The sequence below is a fragment of the Alosa pseudoharengus genome, unplaced genomic scaffold, assembly GCF_046254945.1.
Source record: "Alosa pseudoharengus isolate Yale_2024_CS ecotype anadromous, Long Island Sound unplaced genomic scaffold, YU_APseudo_1.1 YU_APseudo_1.1_scf_19, whole genome shotgun sequence".
NCBI lineage: Eukaryota > Metazoa > Chordata > Actinopteri > Clupeiformes > Clupeidae > Alosa > Alosa pseudoharengus.
Genome location: NW_027468657.1, coordinates 10,431,112 through 10,450,197, shown reverse-complemented (window position 1 = coordinate 10,450,197; position 19,086 = coordinate 10,431,112). Strand labels below are relative to the sequence as shown.

The 19,086-nt window shown below is 44.6% G+C and overlaps 1 protein-coding gene across 2 annotated transcripts in view; it reads left to right on the top strand.

Annotated features, from left to right (window-relative positions):
* Positions 1-19,086, top strand: part of ctnna1 (catenin (cadherin-associated protein), alpha 1) — a 103,059-nt gene that overhangs the window by 16,976 nt on the left and 66,997 nt on the right. For both annotated transcript variants that reach the window (XM_076291658.1, XM_076291657.1), the window contains exon 8: positions 6,728-6,931. In XM_076291658.1, the coding sequence (XP_076147773.1) occupies positions 6,728-6,931 (204 nt within the window). The remainder of the gene's footprint in view (positions 1-6,727; positions 6,932-19,086) is intronic.

Genomic DNA, 19,086 nt, shown 5'->3' with positions numbered 1-19,086 from the left:
TTGTGTCAGGCAGGATAGAAAGTGCATAAAAATCATTGCTGGAAATACGTTTTAAGGGTAAAACTGAGTAAAATAAAGCTTACTGAGTGAAATAATTTGAAAAGCCAGCCGATTATACCTTTTAAGGCAGTGATCTGACAAAGATCATGCAGAGTAGGTTAAAACAATGCTAAGTTAGCTTGAAATCACTACACGTATAAAAAAGCATTGGCTTTTACAGTCAACTGCCTCTGTTGTGATGTTTCTATTTCTGCCTTAGAGGTCCTTCTGTCAGCAGAGGCATGAGGTGGTTTGAAATGCTGCCTCCTGAAGAGGATCAGCTGCATGAAGCTCAATGGGTTCAGAATAATTATACCAGACATCCACCATGTTGCTTTGGCCTCTTAATCATCTTGTATGTGTGTGGGTTTGCTTTTGTGTGTGTGTCGAATGACCAGGGTCAAGAAACCACCTCAATCATCATCTCTAGCTGGGGAAATGTGTGAAGTAATTTGACAGCTCATCGTTATTACCATACTAGGCTTTTCTCTTTTCCGTTAAGGCATGCTAAAACGCCGCTCTGTTGGGCCTGTTGCCATGTCGATATCGCAGCCATGGCTGCTCCCTTGCCTGCTGTGTTATTAGTAAGCTTTCCACTTCTAATCCTAGCGCTGAGATACTATGCATGGTTTATTAGTGGCATGAAGTGACGTAATATTCCAAGCTTATTTGTTTGTTTTAATTCGACTTAATTGATCTTTGGAATCATTACTTAATGATTAGATCAAACTTCAAGAGATTAACTGGCTTTACACTTAATCTTTAGCATACTCAATTAGCCCTCGTCTGCTAGTGGTCTTTGCTCAAAGCAACATTGCTCTGTTGACCAAGGATGCACTGGACCTAGACATCTGGTTAAATAGACCAATTTCACAGTGTCCAGGTGTCCGGCCTCATTGATGTTAATGATAACCTTAATTGGCAGGGTAAAACGTCTTCCTGTTTCTGTCTTTCCTGTGGACTTTTCTTTTGCTGTCTATGGGACAGTGCTCTTCCACAGGAAGTTGATTTACACAGTGGCCCCATCTTGTGAAATGGGCTAATTATGATCTTGATTGGCCAGTCGAGGCAACCCTGATTGTAACTGATGACATGAGCAAGTGCTGCGACCAACAGGTGCTTCTGCAGTGCTGTAATTGACAGATTCTTGTATGAGGATCATGCCACCTATTATTTCTTTTTTCTTTTTTTTCTTTTTTTCTTTCTTCCCACCCTCCGTGTTTTCAGAAGAGGGCTTTGCGGGAAGAACAGCTGGCAGACTTGCACTCTCCTAGAGAAAGAACACATTTGCAAATCTGAACGAAAGCTTCACTCTGCTCTCTTGGCATTTGATGTCGTTCCACCCACTCCACCTCCCTACTCCACAGCTCTGCCCCCACACACACACACACCCTCCTCCACTCTGCTTTCTCTCCCCACATGCCAGGCATGCAGCTCTCTCTCTCTCTCTCTCTCCCCCTCTCCCTCCCTCTCCCTCCCTCCCTTCCTTATGCTTGCTCGCTCAAATTTGTGTTGCGCCAATTAGTTTCTGAAGTTCTGGATTATCGTTTTGCTGCTCGTACACCCCTTTGTTTGTGACTAGGGAAGCAGGGGTGGCGCCTCTGTGAAGCCTGACGCTGTGCGGAGACTCCTCGCGAGTGCCTGTGATCTTTTTTTGAAAGGGGTGCAGCTTCTTATGGATGTCGCGCACACAGCCACACTACCCCGATTCCTCCATTTAATTTATTTATTTAAAAAGAAAAGGAGTGAAAGAACCTCTTCACTCCTGTCTTAAGAGACTCCTGTGCTGTACTTCACTGGTTGAAAAAAAAGTTTATGGATTAATGCGGAGTGCTTTCATTAGTCACTGCAGCTGCTGCGAGTAGGTGTGTGAACCTAGTGTGACTCACCCCTCTCGCTTCCCTTCCCGCTTCAGTCATCTCCATTGATTACAAAATAAAAGCAGTTGCCTTTTCTTTTCTTTTTTTTTTTTTCTGCCTCGGTGCATGTGTAGCACATCCTAATACCCTGCCTGCTAATGCAGCAATCAGCTGGATTGCTAGCCGAAGCATTAGCTGTCTGCCATTTGAGCAGTCACTCAAGCCGCTAGAAACTGTCGGTAGGGACCTTTTAAGCTTTTCAGGCGTTGATGCTGGGGTCACATTGTCTTGTCTCAAGGGGTGGAGCTGTTCAGAGGTGATAATTCAGTCTTTATGCGGTGAATGGTGACAAGTGATTGGAGGGCAACAGACTTCTAGAATTTCAGCAGTGTTCTCTTCCCAGCAACTGGCCGTAACTGTCCAGCAAAATGTGCCTTGTCAATGGCATTGAATTATCTGTGATTTTATCTAATTGCAAATGGGCATTTTGTAAATTGTTTAATGTCTAGCCATATTTTCCCCAAGTAAAATTAACATATGAAGAGGCAAACTAACACAATCCCTTCCCCTGACACACACACCTCTGTCTTAAAAGGTGGCGGAAGGTCTCGATGAAGAACTGCTTTGCTTTATGGGTTTTTGTCCAATGCATTATCAGAGGCTTTTCCTTCAACCTCCAATGGCTCACACTTTCATCTGAGATTTTTTAGAAAGTATTAGGATTTCATCTCCAGATCTACCAGGCTCAGAACGATTGCTGTTGCATGACGCCTGTTGTGCCGTTTATATTTGAGAGCCCTTGACGGGACTTAATCGTCCCCAAGGTCAAAATACTATTGAGCGACACAAGTTTTATCGCTTGGAGATTTCCAACCCTGTCGTCAGGGTGAAGCTTGCTGCTGGTTTCCGGCTTCGGATGAGTATCTTTATTCCGAGCGGTTTTGAGACCTTACACCTGAGCTAACCGCTAAGCAGCCGGAAAACACCCACTAAGATGCGTTGACAGTTCCATTGGTTAACTGTTAAAAACCGCATTGTTGCTTAAGCCTTTACTGGCATTAGAATTAATGCTGTTGTCTTTGTTTGGGCTTTTGGCATTTTCTGTGTTGTGCCTTGAGTGGCACAGAGCAGAGGACGAGTGCTTTTGTTGTCGCAGTGCCAGGCAAAAATGATGCGAGCGAGCTGGTGGCATCTGTAAGTAGAGGTGCGAACATAATGCTGAGCGGAAGACCCACTCCATACGGGCGTGCTCCACCCGTAGGCAGTCAGAAGGCTGTGCCTTATGGTCCCCTCTGAGCGATGATTGATTGATTGATTGATTGATTGATTGATTGATTGATTGTAGTGTTGTCACGATGCCAAAATTAATGTTTCGATACCGATACCAAGTCAAGAATTGCGATACGATACTTCTTCGATACTTTTAAAAAAAAGGTATTTGATTTGGGGGCCCCACCACCTTGACATCATCATCAGTAATATTGAATATACTGTAGTGTGATCATTCACACCAGTGGCCATCCCAGATTCTGCTTGACGCTCTCCACACAAACACACATGGAAAATGATGGCTTATGTCATATTTCATATATTCTGCATAATTACTAGTAAATATATTTAGCAATTTGAAAACTATTCTAAAACTATAACCATTTTTAAACTATAACACTTAGGCATATCTTTAATGCGGTGTGTAGGTCTAATTGAGTGCACATTGGTGATGAGTAGGTGTAATTGAGTGCCTGTCACTTTAAGAGATACGTGAGTAATTGACCTTATCTCACGGTTTTAGTCTAGTGAATAAAAGTTGCACATAGCGCATAAGAATATGTGGATGCAATTAATTATGTTTTGTATGTCATTAGATAAAATAAATGTTCAAAAAATGTACACGTCGAAGAAAATCTTTCTGGGGTCATAGAAGAGATAAGTGTCTTGCAATGTTCATTAATGATTTTAGCGAGCAATAATTGTCAAACGTGACCTGAGCTAGCGGGATAGTTAGCAAGGATCTCTCTTCAGATGTAAAAGTTTGCCATGGTTGCTTAGCCTATTTCTAAATTACATTGAACCCAAATAGTAGGCCTAAATGACCAAAATCCCACAGCCTAGGTAGGTTAGCAACACAAACTTGTGAGATGCAAGTGAGCAAATCAAGTTGATATTAGCCTATTATGATGTGTTACCATAGCATCACTTGAACTAGCAGCCATGTCTCGCTGTTTATAGCACGACAGCTGCGCTAACATGTCTGTGAGGAGAAAAGACGCACAGCCACAGGTTAGGGGAGGAGGCGCTAGAAGCATGCCTTGTGCACACGCATGTTACTTCAAAAGAACAAGGTCATTCTCAAAAGTATCGATACTAATAAAATTAGGCATCGTGACATTTTTAATTTAATGCGATACTTTTGTAGTATCGGTGCACCGTGCAACACTGATTGATTGATTGATTGATTGATTGATTCTAAAGATGAGCTTAGTTTTTATAAAATCAAGAGGTCTCTCTCTACCACCCTCCCCTCCCCCCTTGACTTAACTTTACTCAGACAGATTACATTTTTTTTCAATGGCAGAGAGGATACCAAAATGGTGTGTGAAAGGGGAGGCTTGTGTTACGATTGTATTGTGAGCAATGACACATGTGTGCCTGCCCCCCAACTTTTCATTATGTCCTGGTGACTGTGCAGAATTTCTGGCTCACATATGTGCACAGCCGAGTACTCACACACACACACACACACACACATCCGGATAGACACACACACATCCGGATAGACACACACACACATCCGGATAGACACACACACACATCCGGATAGACACACACACACATCCGGATAGACACACACACACATCCGGATAGACACACACACATCCGGATAGACACACACACTCGCACTCTCTTCCTCTTCCACATCACTTAGTCAGCGCCTAATTTCAAGCCAGCCGAGGCAACTTTGGAGCAGGCAAACGAGCGAGTGAGTCAGAGGCTTGTTGCCGTGGCAACGTGACACACGCAAAGAGGTCAGACGAGACGGAGGCTAATAAACTCCAACTCCTAACAACTGAATTGTTGAATATTTTACCATGAGATACGAGCGACTGTCAGACGGAAGGGCTTCGCAGAGGGCTTCATTTTTTCGGTAGAATGGCAGGAAGTTGGAATGTTTTTTTTCCTCTCCCATGATGCGTCTCGGAGCATCAGCAAACACACATTGTGTTTGCTTTGTATGTTTATTTATTTATTATTTATTTATCTGCCCATTTTCTCGCTCCTCCTCCAACATTCTGACACATTCCGCTCACGTAGCCTTTACTCATGGAACCTGACATGAACAAGTTTATTTCCTATAACTGGAGGGAGAATGGACATGGGTTCTCATGGGGAGCTGTTTTTTGAGTAGGGTAGTTGAGCTGTGTGTGTGTGTGTGTGTGTGTGTGTGTGTTAGTTATGGGGTGGGTGGACTGGATGGCTTTGAAATGAAACCAGGAACTCGGGAAATGTCACTCAGGCTCCGCTGGAGGAGAAGCAACATGTTTCATATGCATAACTGCATTTGAGAGCCTCAGGCTGGTGTGTGTGTGTGTGGGTGTGTGTGCATGCTCGCGTGAGTGAGCAGGGGACTTGGCAGACTTCTGCTGGTAATTCTCCACCTGCAGCTTGCTTCCTAGTTGTGTGTGTCTGTGAGTTCCCCCAGGAGTAGAAGCGAGAAATGAAAATAAAAAATAAACCTTCAGCTATGACTTTCATTTTGTTCATTGTTGATTTCCGGTGTGAGTCATTTGCCGCTAAGTCCCCTTTTGCCATTCTCTCTCTCTCTCTCTCTCTCTCTCTCTCTCTCTCTCTCTCTCTCTCTCTCTCTCTCTCTCTCTCTCTCTCTTTTTTTTTTGGGGGGGGGGGGGATTAATTAGCTGCAAATGTGGGTTTTTGTGAGAAGGCATGTGGGTGGTTCCGCACGGTCCAAGGCTGATCCAGTGGAGTCCATCTGCAGGGGAAGCGCTGAATAGCTAATGCCGTCCCTGATTGAGGAGCCCATTGGGCTGTAACGGCAGCTGCGCTCCCCAAACCCCCACCTCGTCCCTCCTCATTCGTCTGCCGCTAAATTATTGATCCTTCTGGTTAATGCAGATTACACCACCCTGTCTCCTCTCTTCCTCGTCTTCCTACTCTCCTTGTCTGCATTGTCTCAGCCCCCCTGTCAGACGGCCATCAGCAGAAAATTCCGGCGTGTTACACTGACCACCCGTGCTAGACAGGAGCCAGGGGTCCCTGAAGCCACAGGTATCATCTGCTCCTCGACGGAGGGCTGGCGGTGGCGGCGGTCGTTTAGCTGTCAAACTCCCTTCCCTCTGGACTGACGGTTGCCAAGTTGGAACATGTCAAATCGCTTCGGCCCTGTGGGGGATGTGATTCACCCGGCTCCACGCGGTTTCTGAGCCTGCGCCCCCCCACCACACCTCCACCATCGTCCCTTAGCCTATTCCAGGGCCTTTTCATTCTCGCTATTTCTTGCCATTTATTTCTCCTCTCTCCCACTCAGTATCCCCTTTATCTGATGTTGTTCTGTGTATGGACAGATGGGAGGATGAAGGATGCATGTACTAAACTGTTTTTGTGTGGTGGTGTTTTTGTGTGGTGGTGTTTTTGTGTGGTGGTGTTTTTGTGTGGTGGTGTTTTTGTGATTGTTTTGGATGGGAAGAACTGTTAAAAGTGACACATTAACAACAAATCATGGAAAAAAACTCAACTCATTCTGTTTTTTTTTTTTTTGTTTCTCCCTCCTTCCATCCCTCTTTCCACTCTTCTCCTCCTTTCCCCCCGTGCAGAAGCAGATCATCGTGGACCCGCTGAACTTCAGCGAGGAGCGCTTCCGGCCCTCTCTGGAGGAGCGTCTGGAGAGCATCATCAGCGGTGCCGCCCTCATGGCCGACTCTTCCTGCACACGCGACGACCGCCGCGAACGCATCGTGGCCGAGTGCAACTCTGTGCGCCAGGCTCTGCAGGACTTGCTCTCCGAGTACATGGGCAACGTAGGTGGCCACGCCGTCTCTCTCTCTCTCTCTCTCTCTCTCTCTCTCTCTCTCTCTCTCTCTCTCTCTCTCTCTCTCTCTCTCTCTCTTTCTCTCTCTCTCTTTCTCTCTCTCTTTCTCTCTCATTCTCTCTCTCTTTCTCTCTCATATTCTCTCTCTCTTTTTCTCTCTCTCTTTCTTTCTTTCTTTCTCTCTCTCTTTCTCTCTCTCTCTCTCTCTCTTTCTCTCTCTCTCTCTTTATTTCTCTCTCTCCCTCTCTTTCTCTCTCCCTCTCCCTTCCTCATTTGTTTGTGCTTTGTATTTTTCGTGCAGAGCTTTCTCTGCTGCCCCTGAGCTGTGCCACCCCAGATGCTGTCCTTATTCTCCTCTTCCGTTTGTCTGTTTTTGGGGGTGGCACACACACACACACACACACACACACACACCACACACACACACACACACACACCCTTTCTCTCTTCACAGTTTCTCTCCCCATTTTGAGTTTCACCTTTTGCCATTCACCTCTTCTTGTCCTGCGGCTTGCTGTGTCAACAGTATGTGGCCACCCGCTGTTAAAATACTAAGCTTCCCTGTTGGGTTACCCAAAACCCTTTTCTGTTTCTGGAATGTTTGATGCATTGTGTGTGTGTGTTTGTGTTTTGTGCTATGTTGTTTTCCCTTCTTTTAAAAAAGGCAGATATACATTTTGTGCAGCTGTGCTTGTTCCTGCAGGTCTCTTCTCTAGGAGAGATTTGGAAGGGTCAGGGTTTTGCTCGCTCGTTGGCTTAATGGGCAATGTAATCGAGACAGTTGGTGCATTTTACAGTGGTTTATTCTACGATGAACGGCCCAGCTATTTAATTACGCTTGTTGGACAGGCCCTTTCCCCACAATTAATATTTCTCAGTCAAAAAGTTGAGCTTTCTGCAAATGTGCCGGTTGTTCTCCGGCCTCTCCACAGGCATTTAAAGCGCAGCCATAAAAGGTAACAAGGATCTCTAATTGGGCCAGTGGACATTTGTTTCAGTGTCTGTAGCCAGAGTTGGCCCATATGTTGTTATGTGCTGTACAAAAGAACACCCCCCCCCCCCACACACACACACACACACAATCCACTTGCCCCATTTCCTCCCGCTCCTCGTTCATTAGAAATCACCTCAAAATTACATTTGACATTTCGAAAGGACAGCCATGCAGCTTGAAGAAAGCACGCACACATGCGTGCCGCAACCCTGCCCTAGTAACAACCGCTCCATTATACCTCCAGATGCATTAGGCAGCGTTTATAGGCCTAAGCAGTATGAAACCTCTGGTAATTAATAATGAAAATAAATAAATTAGGCACCTAATCGGGGAAGCTAATCCATTTTGAGAATTTGTTTCAGCCCTGGCGTCGCGGAATGGTCCCATTTCTCTGTGCGAGGGGGAGAGCCCAGGCGATGGGGGAGGTGGGCTGTGCCGCTCTGTGGCCCTCTGCTCTGCTCCGCGTCGCGTTACGCTTGGCATCCTGGCACGGCCTCCTCCTCCTCTTCTCACTTCTGCTACCTCATTCTCTCTGGTTCTCTTTCTTTCTTTCTTTCTTTCTTTCTTTCTTTCTTTCTTTCTTTCTTTCTTTCTTTCTTTCTTTCTCACTTTTATTTCTGTCTTAATTTCTCTCTCCCCTTTCATGCTATCATAGTAAAGATCTCTGATCTGTCATGTAATGTCTCCCACTTCGTACCATACACCCCCCCCCCCCTGAGCTTGATCCGCTTCCTTGTTATTAACCAGTGGAAATTGCCTCTCCGTTTGATGCCAAACAGCTAGCCAGCCAGAGTGTTTTTTCCCCCCTCCTATTTATTTTATAGCTGCAGTAATGCTTTATTTTGTACCATTCTTTACCTATCTACTCATTTTCTTTCCTGCGCCTCTCCCTCCACCCCTTCTTCATTCCACCCCTCCACCCCCTCTCCATTCCACCCCCTCTCCACCCACCCCTCTCCACCCACCCCTCTCCACCCACCCCTCTCCCTCCACCCCTCTCCCTCCACCCCCTCTCTCTCCACCCCTCCACCCCTCCACCCCTCTCCCTCCACCCCTCTACCCCTCTCCCTCCACCCCTCTCCCTCCACCCCTCTCCCTCCACCCCTCCACCCCTCTCCCTCCACCCCTCTCCCTCCACCCCTCTCCCTCCACCCCTCTCCCTCCACCCCTCTCCCTCCACCCATCTCCCTCCACCCATCCCACTCCCTCCTGCCCCAGTCCCCTGCCAACATACTGTAGCCTGTAAAAGGTTTTAACCTGTGAATCATAGAGCTGCACCAGCGCTACATTTCAGCGGCAATGATGATGATGTCTCGCAGGTGCAGCCGAGTCTATTTCTATCTGCCAGGCGGGTGCAGGGAGGGCTCAACCCTCACCGTTGTTTTCATCTGCAAATGGTAACACAGAGCTTGGTCTGCCCACCTCCACCGACTGTAGACTGGCAGCCACCCCTTCAAGATGAACTCTAATGTGCTATCGTTGCTGCGGGTAAGGGCACTGCGGTGGCCTGGATTGTGAAAGACGTGGAAGGATGTTTGGAGGGCTTTTACTGGGCAAATGAGACGGACTGTGGGCTCAGGATGGTCACAGCGTGTTTATCAGGGAGGTGGATTAGGCAAACTGTAAATGTTTTTGGGGTGGTCCCGGCGGGAACAAAAGATGCCACACATGGTGATTTATAATGACGAGTGCAGTGCCCATTCAAACATGCTATTCCTGTAGAAAACCCGTAGCCCAGTTACATGCCCAAATAGGATAAGGAAAATGATCATTCCCGCTAAGCATTCAGCATTCATAACAGCTGTTTTGAGTTAACGCTATATGTTTATTGTTAAGCTTATTGAATAACTTCCTGATAGAGAAGACAAACCAGTTTGTGGAATGATACATCATAGTATGATATTTGCAATGATGTGACTCAACAATCTCTGGTAGCCTATAAGTTACTTATCCAAACAACGTCAAACTTGGCACTGTACTTACTCGTGCCCGTATCAAGATACCTGTCAAGTTTGAAATCAATCGGACGAACAATTCGAGAGATATGCGAATAACAGACAGACAAACAGACGTTCCTGTCATTTATAGATAGATTATTATTAGTATTATTAATGGTTAGATTTTTCACTATTAGCTGTGAGCCTGTGTTACAGAAACCACTAAGCGAGTTCAAAAGCATTTAATCTAATTTCATTAACAACAAGAGTTGCGCTTTATTTTTCCCCTTGGCACGTGGACCAAATGTTTCTTTGGACGCTGCCTAAAAAAAAATACCCTGTACAGGAAACGACTCTGTGGTTGTCTTTGTCCTCTGGTGTAGGACCACTCTAACGTAGCCCATCGTCTGCTCGGAGAATTGAAAGGCAAGCAGAACAGGTGATTTGACAAGCCCGTGCCAGAAATCAAATCACATTCCATATTGATCTGAGTGTTTGGTGCCAGTAGCAAACACACCATCCATTTGCCATTTAGGTCCCTGCTCTCATACATCTGCTCCGTGTGGCTCCCTGTTTTTTCGATCCTAGCATGTGCTCTGTGGCCACGACGCATGAAGAATGATAATATAATAGAGGAAGACTGTCCGCCAGCTCCCTTAACCCAGACTCTTTCTGATGTTGTGGTTTTATTTGTATTTATTTTTTTGTTGTTGTTGTTGTTTTTTTGGCCTGCGGTCTCCATATGCCATCAGGCACATAACGTACAGCCATATGTCTCGGTTGAGTGATGGAAGTAGCCTGTTGTCTCTTTTACTCTCGAGCCTCTCCATATCACGCTTCTAACCAACCTGCAGCGCTGCCAGTCTGTTTTAGAGCCACAGTCAAACAAGCCTAAACACAGGTTTGTTTCAGAGTCCTTTTTTTTCTTTTCTACTTCACTGGGCTTCCTTGTGCAGAAGCATGTCTGTCTGACCGGTACACCACCAGACGTGACAGGGCTTCAGCTGCTAGCTGGTTCAGATACGAGAGGCCGATGAGGGACACTGTCTGCTGCTGCTGCTATATGCTCTGCGGTCTCAACTGTCTCTCCTCGTCTTCCACTTTGAGCCTGATGTCCGCCTTGTTGCACACGTGCTGGCTGTGACACCGGGGTGAGATGTAGGTTTACCCGGAGTAGACAGCGTATGTCATGGGCACCTCTGAACTGGTAATGTGCCCAAGCAGCTTGCACCTTCGGTTACTAGAGAGCTAGCACTTTGCCGAGAAGCTGGTTCATACTAGCTACTGCTCGAGTCACTTAAGAAAACTGTCCATTTGTGTTGGTGCTGGCAGATGCACCAGAGAAACCTGTGTGTAGTAGGTTGTTTGTGCAACTCCGTCATCATATCACTTACTTGAGAACTAGATGAATGCTTAGTTTTTCTGTTTCTAACTCCACTAACAGCGGTTGATTTGAGGGGACGGGGAGAAGCAAGCAGATTCCAGATTTTGTTGGTCAGAGCATTGGAAGCTATAGATAGATAGATAGATAGATAGATACTTTATTGATCCCCAGGGGAAATTCAAGGTCTCAGTAGCATACAGACACATCACACACACATTCACTAACAGCAGAAAAAAGTATGTAATATAATCCAAAAAGTTGCAAAGTAAACAAAAGACGTAGAAAAAAAGACACAGAGCTACCTCGACATGCTGCCACTCTTGTCGGCGCCGGAACCGCACATTTTCAAGCAAATCGTAACTTTGCGGGCCTTAATGAGCTGAAGGACATGCTGCTCTGAACAGCATATGGGCCTTCAGTCACAGCTGAGGCTCTTCTGTTGAATACACATGTAACACAGGCCCTTTTCATATTCGCTCTCTCTCACTCTCTCTGGCTCTCTCCCTCTCTGTTCCTGTCCTCCCTGTCTTTGTCCCTTCCCACCTTCCCATTTTTTGCTTTTCTCACCTTTTGCCTCTTCATGTCTTCTGTGCATCACGGCCAAACTTCTTGCGCACACTTTTTGCACACACTTTCTCACAATATGTGCTTCTCGCTAGTTTTGTCTCTCACCCTCTCCTTCCAGCCTATTCTCTATCCCCCCCCCGTCTCCTGCACCCCCACCATCCGTGTCCTCTTCTGCACTTCGCTAGTGAGCAAGCGGTGGTGTACAGTTATCTGTAATGAAACTGTCTCTTTCAAATGACATAGCACAGCTCTCTCTCTCTCTCTCTCTCTCTCTCTCTCTCTCTCTCGGCCCACCTTCTGCTTCATTTACCGTGACGATGGCTCCAAAAGCTGTCCAAGGGGAGGAAGCCAAGGCCCTGAAAAAAAAAAAAACACTGGAGGCTTTATTTTATCTTTCAGATGAAAATGTTAATTCTGTTGCAATGTCCAGGGTGCCTGGCCCTGATTTAATGAGTCTGAGCGACGGTGGAATGGAAGGGTTCGTTGTGTGTGTGGGGGGTGTGTGCAATATTGCGTTTTAATGTTTAAAAGGTGAATCATATTCAGTATCTATCCGAAAGTGTGTGTATTTCTTGGCACACTTAGCTCTGCATGTTGTGTTCAGTTTTGTGTTTAAAGTGTATGTGTTATTCATGTGCTGGGTTTTCTTACTGCAGGGTGTGTGTGTGTTGTCAGTATTGCCAGTTAGTCTGTTGTCTGTCAATTCCCCAGAATTACCACTCTTCTCTCCAGGGACGACAAACGGCAATCATTTTCCATAAATGTGACATTGTTATTGTGTTGTTCACAGATATAAATGGCCAGTGATTCTTATATATAGTGAGTTATATAAAAAAATGGTGGTTTAGCTTTATGTAGGTTTGTTTTGCTTGCCAAGGGATAGTTAGTCTAATGTATGCAAATGGAATTTAGAATAAAACTGTTAAGCTGTCCAGTCCAATTTGCTATGTGACAGTGACAGATTTTATTTGATTTAATGTAAATAGTGGCAAACTCCTGATAGAAGTTTATATGGGTCTCTATTAATTCCAAATATGATTCCAAGGCCGTGAAAGGTTGTTAAATCCAATTCCCAGGTAGATCTTTTGATCTAAGGAGATCTCTACAACAAGACTCAATAAATTGGCTTACAGTGGTCTACCTGTTGTATTTTCACAATTTCCCCTTGGGGATGATTAAAGTAATAATCGATCTTTAATATTAGCTCGCATCATGAGAAGGTCCAAGGAGAACACGCGTAAATGAGTTTCCATAAACAAACACATTGTAGCCTATAACTGCATACTGTTATGGTGTACATTATGGTGGGTAATAGCACACGGCTAGTCGTATTCACCAATGGTGAAGAATATATTTGTATATCACATTTGCACTGTTGCCCCCCCCCCCCCCCTTTTTGGTGAAAGAGTTAGTAAGTGTGTGTGTATGTGACCTGCCATACTGTTGGTTGTCTACCGGATGAACCTTTCAAGCCGCATCATACATTTGTGCGGACGATATACAGGAAGTACCTTCAGTTTGCAATAGCTTTCCAGTGCATTGTCTTCTGCACATTATCCCTGTCCTCCATCTCATTTAAAGTGCAGGAGATAATTAACTGCCAATTAACAGGGTAAATTGATCAAGCCATTTGCTCATTGATGACTGCAAAAGATGTATGGACACTCGGTAATTGAGACTGTCCGCTCTCTGTGGCCATTTTATTTCTCACCCTATCGGGCAATAATACATCATACAAATTCAGTCTAATAGGATTTTTGATTGACAACCACCTAATGCACCTCGATCAACAAGCGTTTTGTACCTCTGCAGCAATAAGGAATTGTTTTGCCTCAATGCAGTTATTTTGCCATTACATCCAATTACCATGCACGGTGCTGATTGCTTCACAGCATGCGTTTGCGCCTAATGTTTGCGGTGCATGTGATTAATAGTCTTTTTAAAATCCTCGGCTTTCAAGCGGGTTGTGTGCAAATGGCCAGAGTGACAAGAGAGTAGTTTGACATGTTAAGCAAGCTGCTGACATTTAAAAGTCTCTGACTTGAAGGCACACACATGTGAGGAACCACCCCCCCTCCCTCCCCACACACACACCCCACACACACACACCCCACACACACACACACACACACACACACACACACACACACACACACACATGCACTCTCACTCCCCAGAAAAAGTTCTCGAAATGAGTGCAAGTGCCTCCTGCCTCTTCCCATGTAGTAGTATTCGCCGTTGTCCTCCACCTCATATGCTACTTTCTTCTCCCCTGTCGTTCGCTTTCTGGATTTTGCCTTAGGCACTTCGAGTGACTGGCATACTGTCCAGCTTCATTGCATCTCCCAATCCTCCCAAACCACCTCTCAAAATGTCGCCTCCCACCCCCCCTTCTCCTTGACAGACAGCATGCATGTTTCCCTCTGAATGCACAGTTGAGAGATGATTGGTTTAGGCACTGTTTGCTTTGTAGAATTTTTTTTCTGATATGACTGACTGGTATGTAGACTGAGTGCAGATGGTAACAATCGCAGGAAAATATAACCCAATCATTTGACCCCCCACCCCCTGCATCTATTTTCTGCAGCATGTAGTCTAACATACAATTACCTGCTCATTTAAGCCTAACCTTAGCGACCTTATATCTTATACCTGTGCACTTGCAAGCAAGGATTAGTCTTCACATTTTGATATATTAGGCCTGCAAAGCATGGCAGATGACTCTGCAGTAACTAAGCTATTATTTTTCATGATCAGCATCTCTCACTGTTTACCTCACCTTGGGGTTGTCAGGAGTTAAATTGAGGTTAAAAGGGGCTAATTCAAAAACAAAAAAGTGAAAGCAGTTCAATTTATCTAGTTGTAATCGTATCTTAATGCATAATTAAAACAAATTACACCACACACAATGTATCAAGGGAAAGATTTAATGTCCCTGAGGCTTTCGCTATATTTATGGCCCCACCATAAAACACAAACCTGTCACTAACCGACTGTCAGGCGGCCGTGCCCAGACCTGGGCCGTGATCTCTTGCTGTTGAAATCTTGCCGTTTTGATTGGCCTGGCTGGCAGGTAGATGAGATACAGTCCACCTCCTTGGGTTTAATTACAGCAGGGCCTGAGGAAAAGGTGCAGCCCTTGGTTCAGGGAAATCAGAAGCTGATTTCTCTCTCTCTCTCTCTCTCTCTCTCTCTTTCTCTCTCTCTCTCTCTCTCTCTCTCTCTCTCTCTCTCTCTCTCTCTCTCTCTCTCTCTCTCTCTCTCTCTCTCTCTCTCTCTCTCCCCATCTCTCTCTCTCTCTCCCCATCTCTCTCCATCTCTCTCTCACCATCCCCCCTCTCTGTCTCTCTCTCTCTCTTTCCCTCTCTCTCGCCATCCCCCTCTCTCTCTCTCTCTCTCTCTCTTTCTCTCTCTCTCTCTCTCTCTCTCTGCCTCTGCGCTAACAGGGTCTTCTGGGTTCTCCTTCTATTATTTTATATTTATATCTTTTTCATTGTCTGAAAAGACAAGTGAAGGCAGTCACCATGATTACCTCAAGTATATCAGAGAGATGTAGATTTGAATTAGAAGTAAACTTTAATTTAGATTAATTTTATTATTAATGAGCATTAATTAGATTTTTCCAATGTGACTCATTTGACAAAACCATTATCTTCATTATTTCTTTTAAGTGGTTGGATCTATTTTGGGTGGTATTATGTTTGCATGCTGAATTGCCTCGCTTTGCGAGAAATGACAACAGGTCAGAATTACCCTTCTTCACTAGTTGATTACCTGGTGTACTCGGTCCTGCTGTGCTGTTGGCGTTCCCATGCACTTCCTGCAGGGTGAAGACTGTCTCCCTTGCTAATTAAACCACTGACCTATATACTGATTACGTCCCCAGTGCGTTTACCAAACGATGGGCAGGTCCATTAGCCTCCTACTGAATGAGTAGGGGATTGTGTGTGTGTGTGTGGTGGGGCTGGGGGGGGGGGTGGTGGTTATTTCAGAGGACTCAGTGATGTGTTTGTGTTTATTTCTATTCTCTACGTGGTCTTATCCTCGAATGTCTGAAAACGTCACCCCTTGGGTCATGAGAGCCATGGTACTGCTTAGGAAGATTGACAGGTTCTATTAAGGTCCGTTGAAGCCCACGATAAACGGTGGACGGGCAAAATCTGCAATGCCGACCCCTAGCTCAAGGTTGCACTGTGCAGGTTTTTTCTGTTTACTCTGCCAGATCAAATCTGATGGCCCACTGAACCTCATTCTCACCGTTTCCAGTTGTTTTTTGGAATGCTGACCTTCAGAGAAACGTCCGCTCTGTCCACACTTTTGTTGCGGTTCTGGGTGTCAATTGCCGTCAAATATCTCTCCCCCAGTTACCCAGGAGAACTACATTTGGATTTTTTACTTTGAAAAGAAAAGGTTGTGTAGCACAATCTAAAATTCCTTGTGTTTAAAAATAGTGCTGTCAACAAAACGCCTTTAGCACAGCCGTGAAGGATTACACGAATTAACAGAGAATTCTGTTGACATCCTCCCATTTTGATTTGATTTGATTTGATTTGATTTGATTTGTTTTTTGTTTTTTTTTGCATTTGTGTATGCCGCAGTAGCACTGTAGGGTAGGCCATGTACCCATGCTTATACTGAACTGTATAAAGCCAACCCTCTATCCTCTCCTCCCAGTCCCCCATCATAATGTGATATCCACTGACATTTTGTCCCAGCTCTGCAGTACATTAGCCGGCCTGATATCAAACCAAGCCAAGAGAGGGATAGTCTGTATGTGCCGCCTCCTGGCAGCGACCGCTCTGCAGGAAGAGAACGCGGTGCAACAGACTCCCCAAGTTAGAACGGATAGCTCCATTAATTGAACGTCAGTCAGTAATTGGAGAAGTGTTCTATTTCTTGGCTATGGGGCTCTTGCTCAGCAAGAGATTACACCCGTTCAATTATAATAAGCATGCTGCCATTTCCGAAAGACATTGGGTGGGACTGTGACATTTACGAGCGAAAAACTCTCGTCAAAAGCACAGTTGGTGCAGAGAGGAAGATAGAGGTAGGTAGTTCGGCCTCACCTGCTGCGGAAGGTCAGAGAACAGTGCACATTTGTCACAAACAGTTCTGGAATGAGACGCAAAGTGCCAGCCGATAAAAGATTCTATAAAGAAGGATGACGGCCTTTTGCCATCGATTGCAAAAAAAATTAAAGCAACTTTATGTTCATTTGGAGAGTAATTCACTTTTTCCACACTGGAGCGGATTCCCCTGTTGCCAGCTTTTAGCGCAAATGTCACCCGGGGTCTCTCAATATGAGGTGAATGGATTTGAGCTTTGTTTTCTGTTTGGCTCATTGCCTTCCCAATTGATGCCTGATGTACTGCCTGCAAGGTACTGGAGTGTATTTCTCTCTCCTGTAGGTATGAAGTTGCTAGTTTATTTTTCTTCTTCCCACCTTGATTTTTTTATTTTGTTTTAGGCTGTGTTTCAGTGTCCATTTTTCCCCCCATAGTCCTAAACTTTGTTAAAGGTAGCAGAGTTGCTTTGGCCCTTGAAAACATTTTTTAATGTGTGAATTGGCTTTTCAGTCGCTACTTTCATTTAGCGTGTCTACATAATAATAATAATAATAATAATAATAATAATAATAATAATAATAATAATAATAATAATAATTAATAATAATAAACAATAAAAAAAAAACCACACTCACCCTCAAGTCAAGTATCCAAGGTGAGAGGCTTCCTTTTGAAGGAATATGTGTGCGAATACTGAGCCCTTACCAGTTGCTCTGCTTTACCACTGCATAGCTTTCAGAAAACCCTTCAGTGGCCTGATTGTTTGGTCTGCACATGCCAGTTTTGTGATTGGTACATATCTCTGACCTTGCGATCAGTAAATGGGTCTATCTCCAAGACACTGGTATTAAATGAGGTTGTGGGGGATGGGGGCTGGGGGGCAAAAACATTTAATACCACCATGCCATAATTTGGTTAAGTAAATGTGGATGATGAGAAGGAGGGGGAGAAACGGAAGAGCTGTCCTTTAGCCATGCCTAAAATAACCCATGATGTGTCCTTTATTTGAAGGGCATTTGTATGATAAGGAGTGGTTTACTGTTGAATCTTAATGTTCCTTGCAGGAACGGAACATGAACTGAATCTGTGCCATATTGTGTCTGTCGACATTCCTTCATTGAAATGGCTTGAGTCAATTGGAAGGGGATGACTATGAAATATTGGATTTTGTACTCAAATCTGTTTGCATGACAGAGATGACTGCAATTAGACAGGCGTACAATCCCACATCCCACAATCTCCTTCCAAGGTGAATTGTTGATGCAGCCTTGTGGGTTCACAACAAAAGGAAGGTATCTTAGAGATTCAAAGGTTTAATGAAACACTAGGGAGAGGAAGAAGTCTTATGATGTGTCTATTTTTACTCATTTGTCTCAAATCTGGTTTCTATCTGGGAAAAGGAGAGCCCTGGGAATTTGCATTATATCTCCCTTGTGAAATGTCTTGTAATTGCAGTTAATAAATATCTAGGGGAAAGGAATAAATGGATGCGTTCCAAATAAAAGAGGTTGGCCAGAGATTAATTGCCTTTTGAACCCCTCAAAACAGACGTTTGTATTAGTTTAGATGAAGAGCAAATGGTGAGGCTGCTGTCAGATGTGTTTACTTCTGTTGAGCTCTTTGAATTGAGCTTAAATCTGTTTGCTTGCATTAGCTTGCCCCCCACAAATCCACCAAGCTTTTTTTCCATAAAAAGCCCCGGATGATAGCTTTTCGAATGAGTGTCCCCAATTAATCTCTCGAGTTTGCAACAAACCATAATAAAGTAATGGTGGTTAATACATTTGTTCATTTTTATGTACCTTTATGCTTTTTTCACTTGAGTCAGTGTTCTAGTGAGACTGCAGGTTCACAATGTACATATTGCCCAATACTCTTACTTTGACTTATTTTTTTGTGAAAGGGTCTCTTGGCCTCAACAGAGGTTTTCTTTCACTCTGAAACATTTTATCACTGACTAACTACATCTATAATTGACTAGGCTATAATTGACTAGGCCTTATTATTTACCAGATTTCAGAATTATCGACCAGATTTCTTTTCGGGTGGACCTTTTCGGTTGTAAGGCCGGCACATCTGGGAACTTTGTATAGGTTAACGTACCTGTCCCCTTTTAGGGGAAGTATTTGGATTGAATGGGAACATATGGAGCTGCATCAAAGTGGGGAGTGAAAAGGGCTTATACTAAATCTTTTA